This window comes from Sitophilus oryzae, unplaced genomic scaffold (genome assembly GCF_002938485.1).
Source record: "Sitophilus oryzae breed Bouriz unplaced genomic scaffold, Soryzae_2.0 scaffold_1559_pilon_pilon, whole genome shotgun sequence".
NCBI classification, from domain to species: domain Eukaryota; kingdom Metazoa; phylum Arthropoda; class Insecta; order Coleoptera; family Curculionidae; genus Sitophilus; species Sitophilus oryzae.
In genome coordinates, this window is record NW_022146235.1 from 164,234 (window position 1) to 184,778 (window position 20,545).

At 33.3% G+C, this 20,545-nt stretch overlaps 2 protein-coding genes across 2 annotated transcripts; one reads left to right on the top strand and one right to left on the bottom strand.

Moving 5' to 3' along the window:
• Nucleotides 1–13,677: 13,677 nt before the first annotated feature.
• LOC115879020 lies at nucleotides 13,678–14,693 on the bottom strand. The gene is made up of 2 exons (XM_030895647.1): nucleotides 14,310–14,693; nucleotides 13,678–14,268 (listed from the first exon to the last, which is right to left on the bottom strand). The coding sequence occupies exons 1-2, from the start codon at nucleotides 14,691–14,693 to the stop codon at nucleotides 13,678–13,680; spliced, it is 975 nt and encodes a 324-aa protein (XP_030751507.1).
• A 237-nt stretch (nucleotides 14,694–14,930) lies between these two features.
• Nucleotides 14,931–15,524, top strand: LOC115879021. The gene has a single exon (XM_030895649.1). The coding sequence runs from the start codon at nucleotides 14,931–14,933 to the stop codon at nucleotides 15,522–15,524; it is 594 nt and encodes a 197-aa protein (XP_030751509.1).
• The last annotated feature ends 5,021 nt before the right edge of the window (nucleotides 15,525–20,545 follow it).

The following is a 20,545-nucleotide window of genomic DNA, read 5'->3' on the forward strand; positions in this document are numbered from 1 at the left end:
AACTAAAGGGATATTTGAGGTGAATTTGCATTGTGAGACCCGGTTGAGTAAGCCCCAAAAATAACGATTTTACAAAAGTTCTTATAAATATATGTACCTAAAATCAGGCCTAAAATGCTTATATAGTTTAGGAGATATATGGTGTAGAGAGAAGTTTCATTTCTATTTCGATTTTTTTAAAATAATTTCTGAAGTAACGTCAACATTTGGATGAAAATTGGTGTCTGGGACTTTTTTGACATGATAAGTTTGATTTTAATGTCAATATGACTCCTATTTGTAGGGGGCGCCACCTACATGTGTTTTAACTGTTTTAAAGAGTAATAACTTTTCATCCTTACCTGTATAAAACTACTAAGTGAAAAAATATACATTTCCGTGACTTTTTACGTAAAAATGTCTCTTGGTAAAAATCGCTACAAGCAACCGTTCTCAAGATATTTAGAATGGAAATAGTCAATACATATCATTATTGACAAAAAATAAACACGTTGAGTAGATTGTTATTTGACTGCAATAATAAATTTGATAAATTTTTATTTTTTTTTTATTAATCATAAATTTTTCTGCAAAGAAATGATGATAAAACAGTTTCTGTTGAACTTTTAGCACAAAAACATTTCAAATTTATGATTTCAGTCTAATAACTATGTAGTCAACATGTTTAATTTATGTCAGTAATGACACGTATTGATAATTTCGTTTCCAATTATCTCGAGAACCATTTTTTAAACCTTTTTCTATTATCTCGAGAACCAAGCGATTTTCACCATGGGACATTTTTTATGTAAAAAATGTCGCACATATTTATTTTTTACTCAGTAGTTTTATACAGGTACGGACGAAAGATATATTACTCTTCAAATCAGTTAAAAAATATGTAGGAATCATATTGACATCAAAATCAAACTTCTCATGTCAAAAAACTCCCAGATACCAATTTTCCTCCAGATATTGACGTTACCACATAAATTATTTGGAAAAAAATCAAAATAAAAATGGAATTTCTACACCCTGTGTCTCCGAAACTAAGCATTTTAGGACATACATTAATAAGAACTTTTTTACTTATTTTTCTCTGAAGAATATACTGCCGATATTTCCGGAATACAGTTCGGACCACCCTGTATACAGGGTGTCCCAGAAATAAGTGCAAGTATTTTAAGGGGTGGTAGATCTCGATCTCGATTTCGATAAAAGAAACATACTTTCTCATTATCGTTTTTCAAATAAGTCCAAAATAACAGAGTTATTTTACTTTGAAAATTTCCAAAAAAGAAAATTTTTTGCTCAAACTTTGAGAACCACTGGATCTTTTCGGGATTTTCTTTCTTGTAAATTTAATCTACTAACTATGTTGCCATATTTTCAAGAAATTATGTTTTTAACTAAAAAAATCCAATTTTTTTGCGAAAGAAACCTCTTAGGCGTTTTTCTGGGGTTGAACTATACTATCAGTTAAATTGCTTGCACTCATTTCTGGGACATCTTGTATAACAAAATAACATATATTAATATAAAATGCCTAGATAGTTCTTATTTATGATTTTTTCCATAAATTTAACAGGATTTGTGTAACTAGATTGTATTTCAATATAACAATGTCAAAATTAAATTTGTACCATTATTATACAGTGTTCAAACAGTGTTTATACAGTTTTGTTTAAGTGCAAATCTAAAATATATACTAGGATGTTAGGATGGCTCAAAAAAGTATGGGTGGATCGCTATGATTTTTTTTTAAATAGAACACCTTGTATATTATTGCATTTTTTACTTCCTTTCAGATCACTTTACATAATCCTAAAATATAAGTAAATATATTTGGATAGTTTTAGAGATATTAATAAATAAATGAAAAATATATTTTTTTCAGAGAGACTTTCTTAAACAAATTATTATACAAGAACTGTCCTGAAATCAAAGCCATATTTAGGTATTTACTTTAGATGGTCTGTACTTACTTTGCTATAAATGTGGTAATCGTAAATCATACAGGACGTTCAAAATTCTACGTCAAACTTTCTAAAATATAAAATCATTTCTCCTGTATGTTATTTTTTCAATAGATGGGGAATTAAAAACTTAACATTTTTTGTATTTAGAGTATTTTAAAAAAAAATACGGTTTCGCAGATATTCGCGATTTCATATTTCATATGGCATTTTCAACAGCAAATTTTTTCCACACCCAATAATTTTACCGTAGAAAGAGCCACAACCATACACTTTGGATTTTACATAACCCCACAAAAAGAAATCATTGGGAGAAAGATCTGGTGATCTAGCGGGCCACAAAATAGTTCCATATCCACTAATTGAACGGCTGGGAAAAGTATTGTTCAAATATTTGCTAAAATTTTGAGAACACTGGATCTTTTCTGGATTTTCTTTCTTGTAAATTCAATCTACTACCTATGTTGCCATATTGTCAAGAAATTATTTTTTTAAATAAAAACTAAAAAAATGTCCAAAAAATTTTTCAAATTCCGAATTTTCAAAATTGTTTTTTCGCGAAAAAACCTCATAGGCTTGTTTCTGGGGTTGAACTATGCTAGCAGTTATATGAAATAATACTGCGTATATGTGCGAAACCATTAAAAAAATTGAGATACTGTAAATACAAAAAAAATAATCCTCTGTACAATACAAAAATAATATACAAGGTGTTCCATTTAGTAAAACCAATAAAAATTATTTTATATTTTAGAAAGTTTGGCGTAGAATTTTGAACACCCTGAAATTTAAAAATCACGCCACGAACACGTAACTAAAAGTTTAATTGATATGAGATATACAGAGACGACCAGCCCACTAGTAACATAGCAAGTTGCCGGACGAATTTACGTTTACCCGTTTTGCGTTCGTACTCAAAGCCGAGTCACTGCCGGCTAGTCGGCTAGTCAGGCAATACGCAGTTGCAGTTGTGCTTGGACGGGTCGGTCGTGACAGACTAGGAATATGACGCGAGTGCCGAGTATTTATTATTTTTATTTTAAGTGTTTACCTTCACTTAAGGTAACATTTAAAATAAAAATACTTAAATATTTATTATTTGAGTGTGTTTACAAGCCAAAACTAAAAATAGATAAATTCTCTAAACCCAAAAAAAAACTATAATATTACTCTAAATAGAAAAAAGTTATAACAAATGTTCAAAAAGACCACCTTCTTGTGCTAGACAGAAGCCTAGGCGGTCGTAAAATCCCCGTCTGACATTGGCTAACATATTAGGGCTAATAGTTTGGAAAGCCTCTCGTATTTTTACTTGAAGCTCATCCAGATTATTAGCCCTATTATGACCATACACTTTGGATTTTACATAACCCCACAAAAAGAAATCATTGGGAGAAAGATCTGGTGATCTAGCGGGCCACAAAATAGTTCCATATCCACTAATTGAACGGCTGGGAAAAGTATTGTTCAAATATTCTTGAACAATACGGGCATTGTGGGCAGGGCAACCACCTCAGCAATTTGATTACTTGAAAACGTGGGATTTTGATTCGCGGTAGCACAAACGAACACTTGCTTTAACTCCTGTTCTTCATTAATCAACACATCAGGCTTTTTGTGTTTTTGTGGGGACACGCACCCATGTGTTTCAAAATTATTAATAACTCTTGATATAGTAGATAAATTGGCCTGTTTGCATAAGTTTGTGGAAAAATTGTTTGTATATCCCGATAAGACATATTTTGGAAATACCATTTTATAATTTGAATTTTCTCACGAACTTCATAAATTTTACACGAGAACTGTCGCGAGAATCTACGTATTCGTTTTGGCTATTAAAAGACGAATAAATACAAATTCTGAAACATTCTTATCACATATCGACCTATTTTTATTTTATCGCATTTTTTCGCCTGCTTTTTATCCGGCGGACGGGTATACGCTAATTCGTCCGGTTCTGCCTATGTTACTACTACGGTGGTCCGGTCTGTATGTGTTTGTTTCAATATATAATATTGCATTTTCGTATTCCAAGTCATCAATCGAATACTGTAGTATCCTAATTTAACAGTGCACTTTCGACAACAAAGCACTTTAATCTTTAATTAAGTGACCTAATTACTAGTATTATAAAGCGTGATGTAATCTAGTTTGTCAGTAAGTATCACTTTTGTTCGAAGAACTCAACAATTATCAATTCTACGATATCGGAAACAATATATTTTCTGTAGTAGGTGCTAATAGCTATTCTACACGCTACATTGGTTCTTGTCGATAAATGGAGACTGTCTTTTTAAATCGAGTTCAGTAATTAAAAATTGTAGAAATAAATGTCTGTGGTTACCTCGCCTCGACCATTTCCATGCTCTTTTATTATTAGTTTCTTGAAAAATATAGCTTATGTGCTCCTTTACTTATCTGTCGACAAATAAAGGATTTTATACAGGGTGTCCCAGAAATAAGTGCAAGTATTTTAAAGGGTGGTAGATCTCGATAAAAGAAACTTCCTATTTTCAGATAATTCCAAAATAATGGAGTTATTTTACTTTGAAAAATTCAAAAAAATGATTTCTTGCTAAAATTTTGAGAACACTGGATCTTTTCTGGATTTTCTTTCTTGTAAATTCAATCTACTACCTATGTTGCCATATTGTCAAGAAATTATTTTTTGAAATAAAAACTAAAAAAATGTCCAAAAAATTTTTCAAATTCCGAATTTTCAAAATTGTTTTTTCGCGAAAAAACCTCATAGGCTTGTTTCTGGGGTTGAACTATGCTAGCAGTTAAAATACTTTCACTTATTTCTGGAAAACCCTGTATATTGTTAATATTGCTTTGTCATAATTAAAATTTCTATTGAGATTGCTGTTACATAATTAAAACGAAAGTGGTAAACTGGGGTTATAATCACGTTTAAAGTACTTGCTTATACGCCTGGTGTATTGTCCGCCGGTGCTGCCACGGACAATATCGTAAACAACTAGTATATACAAATACACGGGTTTAAATTATATTTTATTATTCTAAAAGCGTTAGGAAGTATATTTGAAAATTAAACCTATTTATTCTATCTTGTATTATAAATTATTATCCCAGCTAAAAAACTATTTAGACGAATTCAACTACGGTAGCGGGCATATTTTTATCATTATCTATTCATAATCAAGGGTTTTTACGCATCGGCTATTTCGGCTATAACGAAATTTTTTAAAGGTACATAATTATAATTTTAAAAGATGTTCATAAAACATTTAATCACTAGATTAATAAAAGTATACCATTAATATTGCAAAGCATATTTTATTCTCTCATAGTATATGGTGGTATATGTCTATTTAATTTTTTGATTTTGTAACGACGCACTATGTTTACTCAATTGTTTCGTCGAACTGGTTGAATCCATTTTTGGCTTTTGATCAAATCGGTATGAGAAAACTATGAAACCATAAAATGTTGTTTCGGAAGAGTTCAATATCCGGGAAAGTTGAGTTACTAAATGTTATTGCACCCAATAACGCCCTAATTAGGCTGTCCTTTACGCGTTAACATTTTTCGGCAATTTTATTGTTTTTTTTTTAAATTGTCACAATACAACACGACGCCTATAGTTCGGATTCTATTTCACTCATTTTTTACTACCCCAAACTGCTCAACTTTCGTTTAGCTGAAATCTGTTATATAAAAAATGACTTTATATATGCGTTCTAGAAGGCGTTAGGAGTACAAATATACAAAAAATTTCTTGCGGAAATGCGTCATTTTCATTTTTCGGACTTTAGTATAGCCGAAATCTGTTACATCAAAACTAGTCTTCGAGGTGTGTTTTAGACATTTTTCTAAACATAAAAACACAAAAAAGTGTCTGCGGAAATTTTTTATTTTTATTTTACATAAAAAAATGCTTTGACTTTAGAATAGCCGAAATCAGTTACATGAAAAATGAACTAATATTTGTTTTATACGAGCCTTTACGAGCAAAGAAATACAATAAAAATTGTGCGGAAATGTGTCAATGTCATTTTGTGCACTTTGTTTTTCATACATTTTTCAGTTTAGAAGCATACGGGACCCGGGAGCGAATAGGGGTGCTGGGTAGGGTAAAACATCTTTCGGAGGAATAACAATTCTTGTAGAATAGATAATATAGGTTCTTGTAAACTATAAGTACCTCGGAATGTTGCACTTATTCTTGTTTTTTATTAAAGCTAATAACTAACTGTGATTTTGCAAAAATATTAGATTGGCTGATTGGTTAGCATTTGGGTTGCTTTGGTTAGCTTTTCTTTATGGAGGGTGTTAAGCTGTGGTTTTTATATTTTAATAATTAACTGTGACTTTGCAAAAATATTATTAGATTTGTTAGGATTTGGGTTGCTTTGGTTAGATTTTCTTTGTGGAGGGTGTTAAGCTGTGGTTTTTATATTTTAATAATTAACTGTGATTTTGTAAAAATATTATTAGATTTATTATTAGATTGGTTAGGATATTAGACACTTTTAAATGATTTTTTTGGTTCAAAAGTGATAAAACGATAATTTTTTATGTATTTATGCTTACAAAAATTTAAAATGAAAATCATGCATTTCCGCAGGAAATTTTTTCATTTCCTGAGTTTGTAAACGCTTCTAAAAGGCAAAAATATATTTTATTTTTATATAACTCATTTCAGCTATTCTAAAGTATATTAAATTTCCTCAGAAAATGGTTACAGTTTTTTTTTATTTCCGCAGGAAAATTTTTATTTTCCTCAATTCGTGAAGACTACTAAAAGGCAAAGATATATTTATTTTTTATATAACTGATTTCAGCTATTCTAAAGTCTAATAAAGTTCCTTAAAGAAAATGAAAACAGTTTATTTCAGCAGGAAAATTTTTGTGTTTATATGTTCAGAAAAATATAAAAAATAAAACGCAAAATCTATTTTTTATAGCAGATTTCAGTTATTCTAAAGTGCAAAATTTGGAAATTACGCATTTCCACAGAAAAAATTGTGTTTTCAGTGGTTCACAGTAGCTTTTTAAAGACAATTTTTTTTTCTAATAACTGATTTCATCTAAACGAAAGTTGACCCCCCCCCCAAACAGCGTTACATCGCACAAACCTCGTACCTGAGTGTTTTATAGTTTTAATGACTGCACTAGCAAAAACTAACATACTTAAATATTATGACAAAGCCACGATTTCAATAATATTTTAATGCGATGAACATCAACTGTAACCGGGATGGCGTGAAATACATAGTCAAAATTTCTGATTTTTGCCGTATACAGCTGAAATGCTCCAAGCCTATAGACAACGTTTTTACAAGATTACTCTTAGCTCAAAACACTAAGTATGAATCACAAGTTTGAATTTCATATCATTGGTTATGTTATAAATATAATATTATTTTATTTAAAACACACATACATTATATTCCTACTTGAAAAATAATCCTTCTAGTTTTATTTGATAGCTCTACGGTGGATAGTTTATCGTGAATTGTTATTCTGCGATTGCATTGTGTGCACAGAGGCGCTCTTTGTCCATTTACAATGAGTAAACCGTGGAAGCATCGCCCGATTAAGTAAATTAATTTGTTTGTATTTTGACTTGAACTTAACTCTATCGACGAACTCTCGAAATCTACTAAACAGTATCGCGTTAATGAATTAGGAAATACACACTGATTAAAGGGATCGCTATCTTACGATTAGATGATGTATACGATGGACGATCTCTGATAGATTGATATCATCCTCGAACTTTAACACAAATTTCAGTAAACAAATTGTATACGTTACAGTGTTTACTATAATCAGAAATTGATCGAACATTATTTATTTTTTATAAGAATAAATAAAAATGAACATTTTTGTATTTAGAATATTTCAAAATTGTTAACGTTTTCGCAAATATTTTTTATTTTTTATTATATATTTCATATTGAATTTTCCACAGTAAACTTTTAGCGAAGCCACCCACTGATTTGCCATCCAATGATTTTTCTTTCTTACCTATTTTACTGTTGAAAGAGCCATAAGGAATAATACTCCTAAATTAATCTTCTTGGGACATTAGGTTCCGAAAGCGCTGAATCATATTTTTATTTTGTTTAAAAATCCTTTTTTATTCTATGAACAAACGTTTCGGTCAACATTACAGCCTTCATCAGTGTTATACATCACAAAACTTGACAAAAATTAGTATCCAAAAGCATACAATACAATCTATCACTGCACAAAAACATAATATTTAGTAAAGTTAGTCAAACAATATAAATATAAGACAGAAAAAGAAAAATATATTACATTGTTGAAATTAATATATAAATTGTATTAAAAGTCATTATTAAGCCTAATTACTATGGAGCAGTATCAAAATGAGAAGAAGAAATTTCACGAGACACTCTCACCGAATTTTGCACATTTCTACCTAGCTTTGGGACGAATATAAAGTTCAAAAGAAAAAACTTAGAGATTCTATTAAAAAAGCTAAAAAAGTTTGTTGGAAAACAATTTGTGATACCTTTGACTGTGATATATTTGGAAATGGATACAAAATTGTAATGAAGAAATTACATGGATTCAAAACAAATCCGAAACTCACTATGAGTTTTACGGAGAAGGTAGTCAGTAATTTATTTCCAAAACACGATACTGTGATATTTAGCTGTGATATTAGTAATAAGATTATTAGTTTTACCCAAGAAGAACTAAAAGAAGCCTGTGATAAGATTAAAAATAACAAATCCCCTGGACCTGGAAAAGTGCCCGCTGAAGTATTAAAAATTATAACAGAATTAAACCCTAAGTATATACTCTCTGTATACAATCAAATGGCTTATGAATTAAAGTTTCCTACTGATTGGAAGAAAGCAAAACTTATTTTATTGCCGAAAAGAAATAAAGAAATTCATGATCCAACAGCATACAGACCCATTAGTTTACTGGACGTAGAGGGAAAGCTAAAAGAAGAACTCTCGCAGCCCGATAAAAGTCTCTCCGAAAAGCAGTACGGCTTTAGGAAGGGTCGACAAACTGTTGATGCCATACGTGAGGTACTGAGAATTGCGGATGATGCGGCAAACTTTGCTCCCCAGAACCGAAGAATCTGTGCAGTCATCACTCTTGATGTGCAAAATGCATTTAACAGCGCCTCGTGGCAACACATTTTAGAGGCATTAGATAGAAGAGGCATACAGAAGAATTTGATCAAGCTCATAGCATCATATCTTTCAAATCGGTCAATACAGATCGAAGCGGAGAATACTATGAAAACGCTAACTATTAATAGTGGTGTACCGCAAGGCTCAGTTTTGGGTCCTACATTGTGGAACATTTTATATGATGACTTGCTTAAAGTAGAAATGCCCGAAGGGCGTTACATTAATAGGGTTTGCAGATGATGTGGCTATGGTAGCAGTAGCCAAAAATGAATGCATATTAATGGATATTGTTAACACCTCGCTGCTGAGAACGTGCAAATGGCTGCTTAGCAGAAACTTGAGGTTGGCCCCGCAGAAGACTGAAGCCGTTCTTTTAACTACAAAAAGAAAGCTCTAAAGTCTCCTATAATGTTTCCTATAATGTTTCAGATAACAGACACTATAGTTATGCCTAAGCGAGCTATTAAGTACCTTGGCGTGTGGCTAGACACAAAAAGAACCTTCGCTGAGCATATAAATAAAACTATAGAAAAGATCGAGAACACCACACGTTTATTAACTCGACTTTTACCAAATATCGGAGGACCAAGATCATCTAGAAGGCGAGTTCTCATGGGTGTGATGCACTCACAAATTCTATATGCGGCTCCAGCGTGGCACAAGGTGACGGAAAGCAAAAGACTGGTACAAAAGCTAGGTAGAATTCAGAGAACTGCATGCATCCGAGTTGCATGTGCGTATCGTTCAATATCTGGAGAAGCCGTAAATGTAACATCGAAAATTCCTCCCATAGAACTACAAATAACAGAAAGGCTTGAAGTTTATGAGGGTATTGCAAAAGAAGAAGCCCGAAAGAACCAAATGAGACGCTGGCAGCAAAAATGGGACAACGGAAAATACGGACACTGGACGCACAGGCTGATCCCAGATATTGAGACGTGGATGAACTCAAAGGGTGAAGTGGACTACTTTTTGACTCAAGCACTTTCAGGACACGGGTGTTTTAGACAGTATCTCTTTCAACGGAAAAGGTCCAATACTGACCTTTGCAAATACTGCGGCACAGTAGATGACGTTGAGCATACACTGTACGACTGTTCCCGGTGGAGTCAACAAAGATATCGATTCCAAATACTTACAGGACTTACATTTAATAGCTGTAATATGATGGAAAGTTTAACAAAGGGCATAGAATCATGGGAATGTGCATATAGGACGGTCAGAGACATAATTGAGACTAAAGAAAAAGAACATCTACTTTAGACAGCCTAATGTACTGAAGAAATGCGAGAGCGGTTACCGGTGCATTGAAGGCAAAACGAGGGGAGGAGGGTTTTTTTAGTCGGTAAGAATCCGACACTACTCAGCTATGGGTGTCTTATGGAAGATTTTTTCTCTCCTCATCGAAAAAAAAAACTATGGAGCAACGGACAAGCAATGTTAGTAAATGATGTCACAAACTTATATTGTTTGACTAACTTCACTGAATATTATGTTTTTGTGCTGTGAGAGATTGTATTGTTTGTTTTTGGATTCTAATTTTTGTCAAGTTTGTGATATATAACACTGATGAAGGCTGAAATGTTGGCCGAAACGTTTGTTCGTAGAATAAATAAAGATTAAAAAAATAGAAACATAATTCAGCATTTTCGGAACCTGGTGCCCAAGAAAAATAATATAAGAATATTTCAATACAAGGTTCAAGAACTTGAAATTTCCAAGAGAAATAATACTGCGTCTATCTGCGAAAGCATTAAAAAAATTTAAATACTTTAAATAAAAATATTGTTCATTTTTTAACTCTCCAACTAATAAAAAATAATATAGAGTGTTTCATTAGAAAAAGAACAAAGGGAACTATTTTATGCAAGTTTCTAAGCAAAGGGAGATGCGAAAAGGAAATCGATGGTAAAGGCAGAAAGGTGATAGGAGCGCTGAACTCGGTGCTTTGGTCTAGGGATATCTCGGATCATAGAAAAAAACTGATCTATAACGCGATCCTGAAAAGAGTATTGTTATGTGGCTCTAAGGTATGGCAGTTAACAGAAAGACAAAAAAAGAAGTTGTCGACCGAAATGGACTTCTGGCTGAGATCATTCCGAATCTCCCGTTTAGACAGAATTAGGAACGAGAAAATACGTGACAAAATGAAGGTGGAGGGTAATATTGTACAAGAAATACAATAAAGACAGCTGCAGTGGTACGGCCATGTACAACGAATGGCGGACGAGAGAATACCAAAGCAAGTGTTGCAGTGGACACCTACTGAGAGACGGAAACGAGGCCGACCTAAACTTTCTTGGAATCAAGGAATCGATAGAGCCATGTCGGAAAAGAACATACTACTAGGAGATTGGGACAACAGACTTGGAGCACATGGAGACCGGAGGGCGATGAAGGACGCTATAAAACCGGATATACATACAAATAAAGAGTGATTCCTTATAAGTTTGGTTGTGTGTACTAAACACTTTTTTAATTCTCATAATTTCCTTTTTTTACTGAATCTTACGTTTTACATGTCATGCAAAACTGACAGGTAAAACCTTATGTGTAGGGCCTACAGGATTACAAAAACATGAAAAAAGAAAAAACTGCAAAAATGTTTTCAATTGCCGTCCAATTCAAGCATTAACTGAGATTTAAATTGAATGGCTCCATCGCTTAATAGCTCGATGATACGAGCTACGGACTAGACACGTTTCGATTCTCGTGCAAAAGGTGCGGTTTGGGTTTGCAGTTCATGGTCGAGAACGCTGTGTAACATTTCCAGTACTATCGGAATCTCCTTGTTTATTCACTCGATCCGTTGCTAAACAACGGACGAGAAGCATTGCAGAAGAATGGAAAAAGGTAAATAAAATGACGGGGAGTGTTTTTCTATTGTGTCTTGAAGATCGTGTTCCGCGTTGGACTTTTGCGTCAGGAGGCTGTCTATAAGAGAAATGTCGGTTATATGAATCATATTAGAGGAGTTCCTTTCTGAACCTTTTGATTCAACTATTTTTTTGTATACAGGGTGGTCCGAACTGTATTCCGGAAACTTCGGCCGCATATTCTGCAGATAAAAAGAAGTAAAAAAGTTCGTATAAATATATGTCCTAAAATGTTTAGTTTTGGATTTAGTTTTTGACATGAGAAATTTGATTTTTGGTGTCAATATGACTCTAATTTGTAGGGGGCGCCACCTACTTGTGTTTTAACTAAAGGTAATATCTTTTTGTTCGTACCTGTAATATCATAATATAATTAATATATAATAATAATAAATATTTATATAATATATATAAAGTATAAATATTTGTTGTACCTGTATAATAAGAACCTGTATATATCTTTTTGTTCGTACCTGTATAACCTTGTTCGTACCTGTACTGAGTGAAAAAATATACATTTCCATGACATTCTACATAACAAATATTTCTTGGTGAAAATCGCTACAATAAATTGTTCTCAAGATATTTCGAATGGAAATAGTCAATACATGTCATTATTGACAAAAAAATAAACATGTTCAGTAGATAGTTATTTGACTGAAAAAATAAATTTGAGAAATTTTTATTTTTTTAATCATAATTTTTTCTGCGAAAAAAAATGATGATAAAACAGTTTCTCTTCAACTTTTGACACAAAATCATTTCAAATTTATGATTTCAGTCTAATAACTATTTAGTCAACCATGTTTAATTTATGTCAATGATGACAGGTATTGATAAATTCGAATCCAAATATCTCGAGAACCATTACTCATAACGATTTTTACCGAGAGACCTTTTCTACGTAAAAAACGTCGAAAATATATATTCTTTTACTCAGTAGTTTTACACAGGTGCGGACGAAAAGTTATTACTCTTTAAACCAGTTAAAAAATATGTAGGTGGCGCCCTTTACAAGCAGGTATCATATTGACATGAAAATCAAATTTCTCATGTCAAAAAACTTCCACACAACAATATTCACCCAAATATTGACGTTACTTCCGAAATTACTTGGAAAAAAACGAAATGAAAACTTCTAGACCCTGTATTTCCGAAACTAAGCATTTTAGAACATATTTATACGAACTTTTTTACTTATTTTTATATTACAGCTGAGGGTTGGAACCTTTGGTGTTACACAGCAAAATAAAACACTAAATTTTAAGTGTTGGTGTATTCTGATGATTTAGTGTTTTATTTTGCTATTTTTATATGCATAATATGATACTGAAGTTTCCGGAATACAATTTGTACATATACAAGGTGGTCGTATATTACTACAGTAATAGATTTTAATATTTTTAATTTTGCTTATTTTACAGAAGACCATCTAGAAAACTGACGGCAGTGCTCAAGACGGTCCTCCATCGTCTCCAAGTTTAGTTAAAATGTTAATTTTATAAATATATGGATGTGATAAATTTTATATTGGTGAAACATCTAGACCGTTAAATATTCGAATTAAAGAACATAAATATTATTTAAGAAAGAGCAATTCTCACAAATCTGAGATTTGTCAGCATTCATGAGACATTAAAGACGTAGAGAATAGATTTGAACAACGCAAAAAATGAAGAATTTTGGTTTTTCGGGTTATTATGGTTTCGGGTTATATTCCGGAACTGGTCTACTTCTCTGTGCTGCTACTTTGGTCCTAGATATAGCTGGATGCCAAATTCTGTTAAGGTAGAAAGTTTCTTCCTTCCTGTTGAAATTATTTGGATGTTTGTGAATTTCAACAGCTTCCCTGATCAGACGAGGATGATATCCAGATGTTGTGGCAATGAATCTCGTTCCTACTGGGCGTTTGCCAGTTCCAATATATACGCTACCGCAGGAACAAGGTATACGGTAGATCCCTGCAGAGGATGATAATGGTTCTCTTTTGTCTTTGGCTGGTCTTAGGCAGTCCCTTATTTTCCGGGTAGGTTTGTATATGGTTTTGATGTTATGCTTCTTGAGAACTTTACCAATCCTATCGGTGACCTGGGAAACATATGGAAGGAAGGCCTTATTAATGATGTTTTCCTGTTCATTGACGGCAGGTCTCCTCTGCCTAGGTGCCAGCGCCGCATTTATTTCTCTGTCATTATAGCCATTGGCAAGAAAGGCTTTATTTGAATGACTTAGTTCCTCTTGGATGTGTTCATTAGCACAGATACGTCTTGCCCTATTTGGTCGCCATTTCTATTGACAAGCACATCGAGGAAGGCCAGTTGGTTGTTTACTTCGGTTTCCATGGTAAATTTTATGCTCGGGCTCTGCGAATTAAGGTGATGAAGGAAGTCATCTAGGCTGTCACGTCCATGTTTCCAAACCACAAATGTATCGTCCACATAACGAAACCATACAGCGGGCTTCAAAACGGATGACTCTAGCGCTTTTTCTTTAAATCTCCTTATAAAGAAATTAGCAATTATTGGGCTGATTGGGCTACCCATTGCGACACCTTCTGTTTGTTCGTAATAATTGCCGTTCCATAAGAAATAGCTACCAGTCAGACACACTCGGAAGAGCTCCGCGATGTCAGGTGGGAATGATTCCTTGATTAGATTCATTGACTCGCCTAGGGGTACTCTCGTGAATAGAGATACCACATCGAAGCTTACCATGATGTCAGATGGTTCCAGTTTTATATCTTTTAGCTTTTGGACGAAATTCGTTGAATCCTTCACATAAGAGTTTGGGTTTGCCGACTTTCGGTTGTAGAATCGTAGTCAAGTATTTAGCTAAGTTATAAGTAGGCCATCCTGGAGCACTCACTATCGGTCTAAGTGGGACACTACCTTTATGAATTTTTGGTAGTCCATAAAGGCGTGGTGGTTGAGCTTCCGAGTTAATTAATTACCATGGAAACCGAAGTAAACAACCAACTGGCCTTCCTCGATGTGCTTGTCAAGAGAAATGGCGACCTCTTGGATCACACGGTGTATCGAAAACCCACTCATACAGACCGGTACTTACAAAAACTTACAAATGACCATCCAAGCCAAAAACAGGGGATTATCGGAACATTAGCAAATAGGGCAAGACGTATCTGTGCTAATGAACACATCCAAGAGGAACTAAGTCATTTAAATAAAGCCTATCTTGCCAGTGGCTATAATGATAGAGAAATAAAGGCGGCGCTGGCACCTAGGCAGAGGAGACCTGCCGTCAATGAACAGGAAAACATCATTAATAAGGCCTTCCTTCCATATGTTTCCCAGGTCACCGATAGGATTGGTAAAGTTCTCAAGAAGCATAACATCAAAACCATATACAAACCTACCCGGAAAATAAGGGACTGCCTAAGACCAGCCAAAGACAAAAGAGATCCATTATCCTCTGCAGGGATCTACCGTATACCTTGTTCCTGCTGTAGCGTATATATTGAAACTACCAAACGCTCAGTAGGAACGAGACTTACAGAACACAAGAACAAGGAGCAAACATACCTCTGAAGATGCTAGCCACTCGTGCTAGCGAAACGTTAGGAAGCAATTCTAACCGACGACGGCCTAATAACCCGAAAAACCAAAATTCTTCAAACGATGGCCGCGAAAGCCTAAACTACTACATTAGACGCAAAAAATATTATGAAAGAAAACGAAGCTAAAAAACACGCTTTTTAACACAGTCTAATAAAAATAAATATATTGCTCACCGTAAAATTATGTTTTAGAAAAATTTACACATGAAATTATTGCACAGGGTGTTTTAAAGTTAGGGTAAAAAACAACCCCTCGATTAACCCTGTATAATATGTCAAAAACTAAAATTTATAAAAACTGAGTTTACGACTTAAACGTTGACGTAATTATATACAGCTTGCTAAAAATTCATGAAAATAGAGCTAAAAATAACAAAAATATTACACTTTAAATATGACCAAAAATTTCTGCGTTGCGTTTTTTTTGCATCTGATATTTTTTTTTTCTTCTGCAATAAAAACCATAATCGTTATAAGTATACTTAAATGATAATTAAAATCAACTATGATTCAATTTAATCACCTGAAAAAAATACGTATGTACAATATGTAGTTCATATTATTGATTATTCGTTCTCGTTTGCAAAACAATACTGAATATTAACGGAAAAAAATCTTTGGGAGTGCTGGTATTACAATGTTTGCAATACGTGTTCCGCGTTGGTATTTTAAATTAACTGTCAATAAAAAATACTTCAAGAATAAATGAGGCGGACCGTTGTTACTCTTTGATATTTTCTTGCGGCAGATCCTGTAGGTGCATTGTTGAAATATTTTTAATATATAAATGCTAAATATAGAACAATAAGAATTTGAATTAGACATCCTACGTACGAAAGGTATTTTTCATGTCTTAGCACGTGGGATCTGTTCAATTTTTATTCAAAAGCTTATTGGTACATTTTGTTATGATAGATACCGCGTTCAATTTAAAGAGAAGATTAATTTTGTGAAAAAAAAACTATGGTATTTCGCCACTGAAAGTGAATCTAAAAAATAAAAATAAAATAAACACCAATGCGTTGACTCTAAATCGAATTTACCGACAATTTGTGATAACAATTATAATAAACAAAATAAAACACTAAATCACCACAATACACCAAAACACTTTTACTTTTACACTGGACGCGCGTTTCGCTAACCATGTTAGCATCATCAGCAGCATAATCAATCATAAGTTTATAATCATCTGCTGATGATGCTAACATGGTTAGCGAAACGCGCGTCCAGTGTAAAAGTAAAAGTGTTTGCTAAAACACATTTACTTGTTGGTGTATTGTGGTGATTTAGTGTTTTATTTTGCTGTGTAACACCAAAGGTTCCAACCCTCAACTGTAATAGTTATAATAAAAATCTACATATTATATGTATAAAATGCTAATGTTTATCTGTGTCGTCTCTACTGAAGTAACGACTTGCTCTAGAGAGTTGCTTTTTTTACTAAAGGATAACTAATTGGCTCTTCTAAAAACTGTCGTCGCCGGATTTTTTGTTTTTCATTTAATTAAAAAAAAAGTATTTTTTTCCTGATCTCGTGACGGATGCGCCAGGCTTCATCTAGTATAATATATTTTTTTAATATATCGGGTGGCGTCTCACTTGGCCCACCCCTATAACTTTTTTATTTTTTTAGATATAAAAACAAGTTTTGGTATGTAAGTATATAACATAAATTAGGATTAATTAATTGTATTCAGTTATTTTTGGTCACTCCGTTTCACCGGAAGTGACTACAACTTCTCATTTTTAAATAGCACCCTCGGTATATTTCTACTTTATTCGATAGAAAATGGCACTCTGAATAGAATGACATATCAAATGTCAACTTTTGACGTTTTCGCATATGGTTTATTTTAAATTGTAACATGCGGTTCGTAACGACAATTTGACTCGACATACCAAGAGTGTGGTACCAAATTGTTCCTAAAAAAATATTTTTCCAAATATGCTAATGAGCCACACTTGTTCCAATTAAAAAAATGAGATATTAGTAAAAATATGATTTTTGCATCTTTTAACCGGTCAGGACAAGACCCGAAAAACATAGACAATCAAATCTGTTTTTCCAAGGCTTCTAGATTAAAAAATAGTGTTTTTTAATCTAGACACTTTAAAAGTTGACATCATCATCATCATGTAGCCATCGTTGTCCACTGCTGAACGTAGGCCTCCTCCATATTTCTCCATGTCTCTCGATTTTGGGCCGTCATCATCCAATTTCCAGCAATCCTCTTTACATCATCGGTCCAGCGTGTCGGTTGTCTGCCTCTGCTACGTTTATCTGCTCGAGGTCGCCATTCTAACAATCTTCTAGTCCACCTGTCTTTAGATGTTCTCGCCACATTACCTGCCCATCTCCATTTCATTCGAGTTACGTGTTCCACTATGTCTTTAATTTTGGTTTTTTTGTCTGATAGTGTTATTAGGAATTTTGTCTCTTTTAGTTATTCCAAGCATGGCTCTCTCCATGGCTTTCTGGGCTACTCTTAAATTCTCTGCTGACTTTTTCGTTAATGTTAGAGTTTCCGCTCCATATGTAATTACCGGCAATTAATTATATTGTTCATAAACTTTCCTCTTCAAGCATATGGGTATATCACTTTTAAAGGTCTCCCGCAGTTTGCCAAAAGCAGCCCAACCCAAACCTATTCTGCGCTGTATCTCGTGTGTTTGGTTGTTCTTTCCAATTTGTATTTCGTGCCCGAGATATTTGTATATATGTGTTTTGACTTTTATGTCGGCGTCACCTATTCTGATGTTCTGTGTCAGCACTAAGTTTGTCATTATTTGCGTTTTACTCGTATTTATCCGGAGACCGACTTTTAATGAGGCCTGCACTAATTCTTCGAGCATCTGCTTTGAATCTCCGATATTATCTGAGACAAGGACGATGTCATCTGCGAATCTGAGATGTGTCAACCTTTCACCATCGATATTTATGCCCCTATTCTCCCAAGAAATTTCATTGCGTATTCAAGGACAGCTGTAAAAAGTTTAGGCGAAATAGTATCCCCTTGTCGAACTCCTTCGCCTACCCCAATTTTATCTGTTGTTTCGTGAAGTTTTACAGTTGTGTTGGCATTACTATATATGTATTCTATAAGCCTTGTATACCTATAATCTACTCTTCCCTGCTCCAATGCTGCTATTATTGATGTTAATTCTACTGTGTCAAATGCTTTCTGGAAATCAACGAACACCAATGCTAGTCATACTACTAAATACATACACCAATGCTAAATACTAAAAACACCACTGCTAGTCATAATACTAAAAAAGTTGACATACGATATGTTATTCTACTCTGAGTGTCATTTTCTATCAAATAAATTAGAAATATACCGAGGGTACCATTTAATAATCAAAAGTTGTAGTCATTTCCGGTGAAACAGGAACTGATCAAAAACAATTGAATACGTCAATAAATCCTAATTTATGTCATATTACTAACATGCCAAATCCCGTTTATTTATCTGAAAAAACAAAAAAATTATAGAAATGAGCTATTTTCGGGACGCACCCGGTAAATTTACAAAATACCGTACGATCGAAAAAAACGGCATCCATTTGGCTTGGAAATGACGATGGATGATATTACCCATATAATTTCACATTTAATGTGACAGCGATCTTTATTTCATAGCCATTGTTGACACCGGTTTTTTTTTTCATCATACGGTATGTGTTTATATTACTCCAGTTTAAGTTTCTTATTGCCTCAATTTTATTTTTAATTTTTGCAGGAATTTCACACGAACATGTCATTTATTCGGCTTATAGAGTTTTTGCTGAAGAAAACATATAACATATTATGTTTTTATAGTATTCCTTTATTGTTTCTTTTACAAATAATAAAAGAAAACAAGAGAAATGAAACAGTTATGTTGGAGATACATGCTATTTTTCTTTTCCGCTACATTTAACATCGTGGAGTTATAAGCGTCGGTGCCAAGTTCATTAATGATTTTGAAAATTAAGAAAGTGTGTTTAATATACTTACACGAAGAAAGTAATAAATGGTTCACTTTTTCTACTGACAATGTCAAATTAATAATAGTGCCTACTTATTCCTGTAACTGAGAAAGGCAGAAAAATATTTATGGATTACTAGGTATTAATTGTATTAATTTTAAATTAGATAAAACATATATCTCTTGCAATGGTCGGTATTTATAAAATTTCAAGTGAGGATCATAATCATAGGTAGATCTTGCAACTACAAGATCAGTGCTAATCAGATTTAAAGAACATATGCCTCAATTAATGCGGCTAATTAATGCATATGGATGTTTTGAACAGATATATTCTTATCTAATTTCTTTTAGTTCTCTTTCCTGTTGGTCTATTCTTTTTAATTGGTTGTTACGCTCGTTCTTTCGCTTTGTTGATTTTCCACTCTTGGTAGATACCAACCGAGTGCCTATACAAATGCCCAATTTAAAAATAATCGTTTTGATTTAACCATGGGCTGGTGATGGAACAATGGTTCGCGCAACGCGGCAGTTTTAAGAGGAAAAGTGTTTTGATATACTGTGGAGAACTAAAGTTCTATATTGCTTACATAACGTAGTTTTACTGAAAATACTTAGGCTGGATTCTATTGTAAAAGCAGCTTAACTAGGTAGGTAAACTCTGAAAAGTATCGGTAGAATACGGAACAGTTTGATAAAATAGTAAAACTCCCAAATATTAACGATTTTTAAAATATACAATTCTTATAATAGAATGTTCATTTCATGCTTGTTTTTGAAAAGTGTACTAAATAAACTGTAAACAGCTCAAACAGTTTCATTTTTCGCAACATTTTTTTCAAAAAGCAGTCTTTTGTGTTGGTTAAATTGGTGGCAATTTAAAAACATGCAAAACAGATAAACGGAACAGAAAACCATAATAAAGGTAAGAAACGTAATACAGTCTTAGTGTTATTTGTTAACCAGGTATACAGATGCATTAGAAAGTCGGAAGGCATAGAAAACTGGAACAGTGGGA